At 36.3% G+C, this 10,880-nt stretch overlaps 1 protein-coding gene across 1 annotated transcript in view; it reads left to right on the plus strand.

Moving 5' to 3' along the window:
- Positions 1 to 788: 788 nt before the first annotated feature.
- The window catches only part of SLC25A46 (solute carrier family 25, member 46), a 27,827-nt gene continuing 17,735 nt past the window's right edge, over positions 789 to 10,880 (plus strand). Inside the window, exon 1 of the mRNA XM_010007235.1 lies at positions 789 to 960. Coding sequence (XP_010005537.1) covers positions 789 to 960 — 172 coding nt within the window. The remainder of the gene's footprint in view (positions 961 to 10,880) is intronic.

Consider the following 10,880-nt stretch of genomic DNA (forward strand, 5'->3'; position numbering starts at 1 on the left):
CCATTAGGTTTTATGTATTCATACCATAATCCTTCTCAACTCACTGAGTTCATTACAGATCAGAGCTACACTGTAAACTAATCTAAGTGAATAAACCAGAATAGCTCCTAATCTGTAAATTGTTTTTCTTTTCTGCATGTACCATGCAACAATTTTGCTATCGGCTGCATACATTTCAGGGAGTGAGAAGAGAAATATTTCATTAAAAGAAATAATTTTTAACAATACCAGCAAAATGAGCTTTCAAATCGTCATGGGCAGAGCTGAAAAAAAAAATAATAAAAATTTGCTTAATAACTTCAGACCTCCTACAAGGGATATTTAATTTTTAAACAGAAGAATCAAATCTCTCGGTTCATGGATTTGGTTGACATAAGCTATTGAAAATGAGTTTGTCCAAGAAAACTGTGCTATATATGTTTGGAACAGAGGAAGGAAGGCTCAGAGGGAGGTTAGATGATACTTGCCTGTTTTAAATGGAAATCAGTCTCCATTCCAGTTTCTGAAGTCACAAAAAGATTTATTTTGCACTTATTTCAGTTAACCCTTCTTCATGTGAAGACACAGACACAGAGGGAAATGAAGTATATTTTAAGACCACTCCATATACCAAAAGCCTTACAAAAGTTTAAGTAGAGCAGTTATCCTTAAACATCTTCTCATGTTTCCTTACAAAACAGTAACTACTGGGTTTTTTCTAAGATTCTCTTCAAACTGGTAAAGAGAATATTTGCATATGAACATGAAGCTATTAGTCATCTAATAGGCTGAGCCTGCACCATGCTAAAATGGTTTCTGAAAGATGGCCAGCATTGCTAACTGCTATTCGAAGCACCCTGACTGTGGCTGATTTAGTGATTCTTAAGAGCAGATACAGCACCTTTCTGGATGACTGGATTAGACAGGTCTTAGTGAAGGCCACTATGTTCAGCTTAAAGAAAGGGCCTAGAGGACTTTTTGGTATTTACATATGAAATATTCAGAATTAGACACATAAACCAAAAAAGTTATTCGTTCTTGTTCAAATTTATAGGAAATTGAAAGATGCACACCCTAATTAAATATAAACATGCATCCCTTAAAGCTAGCAGAAATTAAATTTCCATTCGTAATCTTTTGCATATGAACCCATCAAATTAGTCTATCCATGTAAAAGAAAAATGAAATTATAAGAAAAAAACCACATGTGTAAAAGGTGTTACTGAGTCATTCTGACTTGCTCCAACAATCATTGTTTCTGGTTTTCTTAACTTAATCATTTTGGGTTTGAGCAGTATTGTATATGCATTTCTACTCAGAGTGCTTTATAGTTCCAACAGAAAACTATCAATTTCCAAGAAACAGCTCTGTTACCCAACTGTTCGTGATCATATATGGCCAGAGAGACAATCTGAGAAAATGTAGTGGTAGCTTGCAGAAGAATGAATGTAATTACCAAAATCTGGATGCACAATATATTGCCAATCCTCTGCCCACTTTTCCTCATTCCCATGCATTTTGAGAATGAGCACAATAGTCACAGGATACTTGTTAGTAGATTCAACAGAAGTATAGCCTAATAAAAATTTACTAAAATAATGAATTTGCTGTACTAACTTAGCTGAACTGTCAGTCAGTTATGCCAAACATCTTGCAGGTTGTGATAACATCAAGTTTTCTAAGACCTGTACCACCAACAGACAACATTAATGTTGATTCTGGATGATTCTGGACACCCTTGGGCAATCTACCAGCAGGAGATGGGACACAGAACAGGACATAAGACAAAAGGATGAAGAAGAAAAGGACTAGAATCAAGAAAGACCTCCACAGGCAACCCTCAAGCATGCATAATTGCAAAGATGATTATGTAGAAGAATTCTGGGAACTCATTGGCAGAAAAATTGATATGCATGTTTTTGGTGCATATTAGTTGGGGTGTTTTGCTAACTCGTGGGAGCACTTATAGTGGAGAATCCCCAGTGCTGCCCAGCACTGCAATAAAGAATGCCTGCTCAATAACAGCTTGTTGTTACTGGGTTTTTATCTCAGAATCCATACCTAGCTGCACCTAGCCTCCCACTTTGGTAAGCAGGGTTAGAAAGCAAGGAGTTTTGGAAGCTCCAAATTTTTTTCTTTACAAACATGATAATGATACTGAATCTTCATGCATTTCTTTTGCTATTTTACTAACTGCAAACTGTTTTCTGGGAATTTGTTTATATCCTATTGTGAACACAGAAAGGATTTGGTTTTGCTTGAAAAGATTGTGCTGCTTTGAGAGAATGAGAAGTACAGCCCATTATACCACGGCTAACAAGAAAGAAATATAAAACTAGTATTGTGTCACTGTACATATTAACACAATATAATTAAATTTAATGGCTTTATTAAGCTTGCTGTCTTCGTGAAGATTATCATTATAGTCTTTTTCATTTGAAAAAAACATGAACTGTGGCTCTTTGCACACTCTAAATCTTTTCTCAATGATTAATAACATATGAAAAGCAGGACAGAAAATGCACAAATCTGAATGTGATTTGCTTTAAAATCTACTAGTGTGGTTGCAAGCCATAAAAATGTTCAGTCAACTAGGTTCCAACAAGTCACAATTTCTTTTAAAAGCCATTGATGATTTAATAAGAGAGCCACATGGTTCTACTCTTGTCAATTTAAACTCAGCTACAGTCTTCTTGTGGCATATGCATGAAGAGAACCTGTCACGCTCAAATGTCACACAACTTATTCATCCCTCTCTAGTCTGCTTATAAAGACAGACAGCAATACATTGGATTGTCATGGGAAAAATGGAGTACAGCTTAATAACCATACCTAGACATTGACTTAGTCCTGGACTGTTAGGACTGTTTCAGAACTACTATGTCAGGTTCCCTCCAGCATCAGGCATCACTCTTCTGTCCTGTTGGTGGGCTAGTGTCAGCTTTCAAAAATGTCATTCTAAATATACTGAAAGGAAATATGCCCTGGACAGCTCACAAAATGATATCTCAGCAAAGGAGTCAGGGGTAGGGATGAGGGAAGTAAGACAGGAAAATAATAAGAAATCCAAGAGTCTTGGAATAATATTTTAGTTTTCTGTTTGCTTTTCTGAGGTGGTCAGATCACTGCTAATTTAATATGTTCCAAACTTAGGAATTTAAAGGCTAACTGAAGCTTGTAACTTCATATCAGTATAATTCAACTACGAGAGCCAAAACAATTCCTAAATCAAGCCAGTTTAAAATGAGAAACATTCTTCTGCACATTGACCTTTCTGAAAATGAAAAGTGGCTGAGTTTTTAATATAATCTGACATAGTGTTTTCAAGGCTAAAACCAAAAATGTTGCTTTTATCATGATTGTTTCTCCATGTAAGCTTTTCTTGAAGGATTAAAGAATGGAAGAATATGTAATACCAAAAGCTGTATTCACAGGTTTTTTTTAAGTTTCAGAAAACGATGTTACATTTTGTCAAGTATGTTACACTTTCCTTTGTGAGATTTTACCTTCTGAAAAATTCCTCCACAGTGATTCATGTGTAAATTTAAAAGATTCTCTCTTGGGCTAGGGTTGAATAACTAGTTCACTGAAGTTCTGCTATTATGATGATTAGTGAGAAGGTGATGATGGATGGCAGACCTGTCTTCCTTAGTTATTTTGTGCCCTACAAAATGTTCTTCCATACTCATTTTAAAAAGGGGTAAATTCAGGCTTTTCAGCAAGGTTGCAACACAGTGTCCCATGTTGGAGAGTTTATCTGGCCCAGTGTCTTAACCCATCATATGTTATCAATATATTGTGTATGTGCAGTATGTATATATATATGGATACAATGTATGAGAATTGTATAAGTATAGAATTTCTTACTATTCCTATGCAACTAGGTAAGGGGAGAGTCTAAATGAAATTGTTTGCTTGAAAGAAAATTAAAAACACAGCAACAATTGAGATTCAACCTGTACCACTGTTCTCTCACTCCACAGAATCACAGAACTGTGATGGTTGGAAAGGACCTCTGAGATCAATGAGTTCAGAACAAAAAAAAACAACAACAAACAAACAAAAAACCACAAACAACCACACATACTCCAACAAAAAACACCCACCAGAAAACCCACTACCTCAGCCTACAGCATGCCCTGAAGTTCTACATCCACACCTTTCACCAAGGATAGTGACTCAAACTCCTCCCTGAGCAGGCTGTTCCAGTGCCTGATCACTCTTTCAGTAAAGAAATTCTTCCTAATATCCAATCTAAACCTCCTCTGCTGCAACGTCAGGCCATTTCCTCTGGTCCTGTCATTCTCCATGTAGGAGAAAAGGCCAACACCAAACTCCCTACAACCTCCTTTCAGGTATTTGTAGAAAATGATGAGATCTTCCCTCAGCTTTCTCTTCTCCAAACTAAACAACTCCAGTTCCCTCAGCTGCTCGTCACATTACTTGTTCTTTAGACCCTTCATTAACTTGGTGGCTCTCCTCTGGACCAGCACCTCAATGTCCTTCCTCTAGTGATGTGCCCAAAAGCAATATGTTTTGTTAGCAAATGGCAAAACAGTCCCATGAACTCTACTGCTCAAGTTCAAGGACTTCAGTTCATGCCACTGACAGGTTGTGCTAAATTTCCTGACTGGTTGTATGCATGAGTCAGGGAATCAGCAGAAGTGGATTTGGATGGAAATTCAGTTTTTAATTACACAGGACAATTCAAGTCACTCATTCTTGTATCCCAAAAGACACTACTCTTTGATCTGGTAAAACAAGAGAGATAACTTATTATGCAGCATGCTTCTACACATTATAAAAATTAAGCTTCTTTAATTGATTCACCTCCATGATATGCTTTATCTGTCTGCCGTGAACTTGTCTAATATTCTAAATTCTACTCAGATTTGTTACTTCTACTTAGGGATTCATAACTATGACAAAGTACTGCAATCTTCTGTTGAAAAGTGTAGATTTGTATCATCTATAATTTTACTTGCAGCAGTGTCCGCAGAATTGCTCACATTCAAAAACTTTAGATGTTTGGATTTCAGAGATTACTTGAAATGCCAGGTACTGATGATACTTCTTTTTTTCTTGTTTTCTCTTTTTTTTTTTTTTTTTTTTTAAGGGTTGCATATTTTGATAATTGGGAATGGACTATCAGTACAATGTACTAGACATTCTCTGCACTTCCGGTGACTGAGAGGATTTCAGGGGATATAATGAAGTTGCTGGTATCAGACCACTGGTTTCTTCCTTGATTTCTTTCTCTAATGATCCATGTATTCAAGGCATGTTTATTAGTGTATACAAGTCATGAATACGAGACCATTCATTCACTGTTCTTTTGTCTTCGAACTCACTGGGGGAAATTGTTCACAATTAATTAGTCTAATCATGTATGATTTTTTGCTTGCAGCTTTTTCCAGTGTTTAGTTTGGTCGCCAAAGAGGATTTGATGGTCTGCTTGTGGGCTGTTGCTGGTGCAGCAAAGCCAGGGCACAAAGCCCCCGGAGTGTGAGGGGTCAGGTGCCCCTGGCAGCAGGGCTGGTGCACCTCAGAGGGGACACTGCTGGGACAGCCTCCAACAGGGCTGCTGGCTCACAGTAACTATCACCCACGGTCACACCACTTCTGGTTGAAGAGTACAGATACAAAAAGGTGCTTAAGTCCTCTTTACTCCCATCTGTTCTGCAACCAGAGAGACTGTATCAAGTTTCCCATGCAAAAACTGAAGTCTTGCCCTCATTGTGTATTTTTTTTGTGCTGTGCCTCTGTTCCTAGCACAAGACTTCCACAAACGCTTCCCACAGTCTGTCTACACACCTCAGCTATTCCCATGCTCCATTGCTTGGAAACTATTTAAAACAAAGACAAACATTTGCCTGACTGCTTAAGAATAGTGAACATATTACAGACACCTTTCCCTCATTGTATTTAACATTTGAGATTAAGTGGGGGATTAAGTTTCAATGCTCTGTTTGGTTTTGTAAACTCTCTGCAGAGAGGAATATTCATAATCTCAATCCACATCCTTACTCTGACATAAGGCTTGTAGGATGTGCCACATTCTCCCTCTTTCCATCTGTCTCAACCCCTTGCTTTTCTCTAAAAATCCTCCTCAGGAATTTAATTCTGTCTTCCTTTTTTTTTTTTTTAATTTTGAAATAAATTTTCTTTGGAGAGGAGTAATAATTTTGTCATTGTGGCTGCTTGTCCTTTTGTCTATTTATCAATTATTATCCTTCCCCCGACCACCATAGGAGTATTCCGTCTTTTTTCTGCAGAAAATTGAGGTGTAGAGGTATTGAATAACTTGTTCATGGTCACAAAGTGAATTCATCCAATAAAATTAAGGTTTCTTGAATATGAAGTATGTAAAGAAAAGATCATCCCTCTGCTGCAAGAAATACATGCCTGAGAGTCTGCTGTCCTGAGAAGGTATTTCAGAAAATGAAACTGAAAACCATATTTAATTATTGTCCCTCTTTATGCTCATTTGAAGAGTAAAATAGGCCAATGTGTACATTTTATGTAGCTCTACAAGAATCATACACTTAAGTGAAAGCTAACATAATCAACTTTATAAAAGAGAGAACATTTGAGGTTAGCTCGATGTTGTTTTCCTTAAGATGCAGAGGACTGCACTTACAAAAGAAGCTTGCTAAATCATTCCAGGCTATATGTTTGAAATAGATTCTGGTTTTTGGGCCTGTTTGTTCCTCAACACAGTTTAAGCTTTTATTTTAGATATAAATATACTTGCTGTTTGTTGAGAAACTTTGTGAGTTCCTAGGAGACAAAAAAATACAGGTACTAAAAGTTCTTAATACAGTAAACAGCCTTCGTATTTAAACTCTGAGAAGAAACTCAAAATTATGTTGGTCAGCTCCTGTCTGGTTTTATTCCTTCTTCTTTAAGTTTATGTTCACCTGAGTGAATGAAGACCTGTTTACCCAAGGGTAACTACTGAAGTTATAATAGTCTGTAAGCTAGGCACATAATTAGGCAGTTTTTAGTGATATGAAAGATGGGCTACTGTATGTCAAATAATTAGGGTCTTGTCATTTCCTTACTATAGATGAAGCTAGGAAAGTTGAAGGAAAAATTGCTGAGAAATAACCTTCATATGATGTGGTGCATCAGCTTCTTTACACTTCCTCCCAAAACTAACTTCTTCACAGGTATTTGCCACAGCAGCAAGAGTAACACTGCACTAAAGCCTCAGCATCCTCCACCCTCCACTCTTCTCCCATACTCAGTTTGAGAACAAACACGAATATCAGAGGGATATGACTGATGCTTAAGATATTAGGAATTCCATCACTCCATCAAGCTGAGATTTCTGTTGAAAATTCTGTGTGTTATCTTTACAAAATTATCTTTCAAAAATTCAGGCTACAATCTCTGCAAAATTAATCTTTTTGTGTGTCTATTTTACTGAATTAGCAGCAATTTGCTCTGCTTAACTCAGCTTTAATTATTTTCACTGAGGTCCTAAGCATGCTTGCTCGATTACCATAATCCTATTCAATGCATTGTATATCATCTGATTATGTTACCCACCATGCCAAGGAGAGACATTTTGTCCTTCTTCCAAGGTTACATAATATAGTAACAATGATTCAAAAGGTATTGTAGCACAGTACATAGCTTCCCCTGCCTTCAACATGAAATGTAGTCATGAGAGAGTATTTGGATGTGGCTCATAGCAGGTGACAAAAAGCTGAGAGTGCTTTAATTGGAAAAAAACAATCTTATTGTTGATTTACAATTTGTTCTGTTTTCCTTTTACTTAAATGCATGAGATTTAAATGTATTTAAATGTACTGTTTTGCAGCTAGAACCATTGTCAGTTTTACCACTGCATAGATTTATAAATGTTGTGTGACCTCCTGTGGTGTAATAAAATATTACATGCATGATCCATGGATAAAACATACAGCCTGTCTGCCTCGATGGCTAGATTTCTATTAACAAATGACTAACTATTGCCTATGAAACTCCCAATTAACAGCCAATCATAATGTAAAAATCTCTCTTTGTGACACAAATTTGATGAGTGTATGTATTTTGGATAACTCTTAATTGCTAGTCAATTCAATTATCATAAGCTAAAGCAAATATTATTGTTATTGTTGTTGTTGTTGTTATTATTTCTGATATGACTTTAAAATTCCACATTTAGCAGTAATACACAGATGCTGGTACTGAAAATATAGCTTCATTCCTGTCATTAATGGTGTTTTGCCCTGGAGAAATAAAGTATTTCAGAGTCTGCTTTCATGCAGAGAAGATCTATGAGAATCTAGTACTTGCATGTCAATCCCAAATGATTGAAATAAATGTAACTATTTACAAAACTAGTCACTGGGTATTATATTAAATGCAAGTGCTAACATTCCTTAACAAATACAGGATGTTGTGAAGGTACCGTTATTGTGTGTAGGTACTTTCTAAAATCATGCATAAAGCTTGTTTAAAAAAAAATAATCAGGAAAAGAAGTGCTGTCATTTTCAAAAATTGTCTGAATCTCTGTGTCTTGCATTGTGTGCTTCTTGTGGCCATGACAACCAATGATAGCAAGCAAAACAGCAATGCCTCTGTAGTCTTACCACAGCAGCAGCCCACTGATGCGATGCATGCAACATACAAAAAGGATGTCTGCTGTGAAATACCATATGAACACTTGCCATTAGGTGTCTGTATCAGAAACGCTAGTTTAATGAATAAATTGGAAGTGAATCTAGAAACAACGTCATTTCTGTTTTTAATTAAGTCCAAGTTGTTCAGTCCCATGAACAAAGTATTTAGCACCTTGGCAGATTAGTCTAAATGCCATTTCTAAACATAGGAGAAGCTTAAGGTTACTGTAATGTCATTTGCTTTTCCCTACTTTAAACAGTGTCCTTTTATTACCTGATATATATATGGCCATGTGCAAGAACATTTTCAGAAATGGCTTAACACATAATTAACATTAATCACATTGCAAGTGGAACCAAAATGTGATCAACATTTTTAAAAATTTTAAAACTACTTGCATTACAGTATTTTTCAGGATACTAATTCAGAAATGTGAAGCAGTTTTGATTATTTTTTTTTCTCTTTTTCATCTACACTTCTGTGTCTTCCTTTGTTTTGCACTGATTTTAACATTTGTTAACTGTTCACTGCTTTGCTGATAAAAGTTAAAAGTACTTTCAGGAAGACATGTCAATTGTACTGATAATTCACACTGCTTTTCCTTTTCATTCTGTGTAAAACTTGCATATATGTTCTTCAGAAGATTTTGTATAACCAGAAATGTGGAAAACAAGAAATCTTACTAATCCAACTTATCAAACATCCACTCAAACAGAGAAATGATAAAAAGTCAAGATTTTTGCTTGTACATCAAACCATCTGATATGTATAAGTAAATAACTTGTTTAAGTTAGAGTAAGAAAAGTCCAACTGTAATTGAAGTTTACATATAATGTGCAATTATGAACAAATTAATTCTTCTTGGTGGGGAAGGTTTAGATTGGATCTTAGGAAGGATTTCTATTCCGAAAGACTGGCCAGGCACTGGAACAGCCTGCCCAGGGAGGTTGTTGAGTCACCCTCCCTGGACGTATTCAAGAAGCACGTACATTTGCTACTTCAGGACATGCTCTAGTGGCCAAGGTTTGGGGGGTTTTGTTTGGTTTTTGGTTCATTGGTTGGGGTTTTTTTGGGGGGGTGATTGTTGGTCTTGGTGGTCTTAGAGGTCCCTTCCAACAATTACGTCCTCGGTCCTCATTAATAATGTGTAATATATTAAGAGAAATGCTTTGGAACTTTTGGTGAGGACTTTCCCCAGGGCAAAGAGAAAAATAAAAATCCTCAAAGTTTATTGCTAAAGAAATCAGTACATCCTAAGGATACAAAGACTCTTAAAGTTTTTATTGGTAAAATAGCAGTGGGAGAAATGTGTGTGTGCACCATCTTGGTGAACAGATATTAGGCTACAAAGTCGGTGTTGAGAGCCCGAACCGCTCATTTAAAAATATATGAAATGCGAGTGTAGTTTAATCATGCCCATTCTGAAGCAGAAGAATCAGCTCCTGCATTTGATGGCTTGTGGACCTGGATGGTGGCTTTATTAACAGACAGATCAAAACAACAGAGGTGTGAAAAGCCATAAAGCCTACAAAAAGAACAAAGCATCTAATTGCCTCTATATAACCATTGTTAAGGAAATTGAAACATTGAAGACATGAGTTTGAAAATCTCTGAAAATTAATCAGAATTATAAATGTCAGAATAATTGGACGGCTGAAGGAAATGGAGAATATAATCTTATTGCTCTTTTGGAAGAGCAGGCTGTACATGTGTTGTAGTTGAATGTAGCTGAAGAAACAAAACAGAGGGCTCTGAAGAAGTACATGGAATCAAAATGTGAAGTCCACTTAGGATCCCTGAGCCAGGTGCAGAAAAAGCAGTCTAATTCACTGTGATGGGTGTATGTGACAGAGAGATTTCTGGTTCTAACCAAGAAAGAAATTGGTATCTTCTATTATAAACATCTTGGGAGAATATTTTTTTTTTCAGTCTCAGAGCCTGTGAACACAGACAAAGTGAGATAATTTGTTCTTATAATGAAAGCTGCAGTATCTGATTTCCTGTTCAATCAACTTCCAGTCAGACATGAATGACAGTAAAATATTTTATGCATTACAAAATAGTATAAAATATTTACCAAGTATTTTAAGTGACCTTTGTTATTTCTCTTTGACATTTTTAAATTTGCTGGGCTATTATCTTTGAATGGCAACAGGAATGACTTGTTAAAAAATACAAAGTAATCACTGGCGTACCTTTATTCCTGCTTCGTTTTCGTAAGTAACAATCACACTCCTGTTACACTTCTCTGCATTGGTTGCATCTC

This window comes from Chaetura pelagica, unplaced genomic scaffold, assembly GCF_000747805.2.
Source record: "Chaetura pelagica isolate M959 unplaced genomic scaffold, ChaPel_1.0 scaffold40, whole genome shotgun sequence".
In the NCBI taxonomy this organism is placed as follows: domain Eukaryota; kingdom Metazoa; phylum Chordata; class Aves; order Apodiformes; family Apodidae; genus Chaetura; species Chaetura pelagica.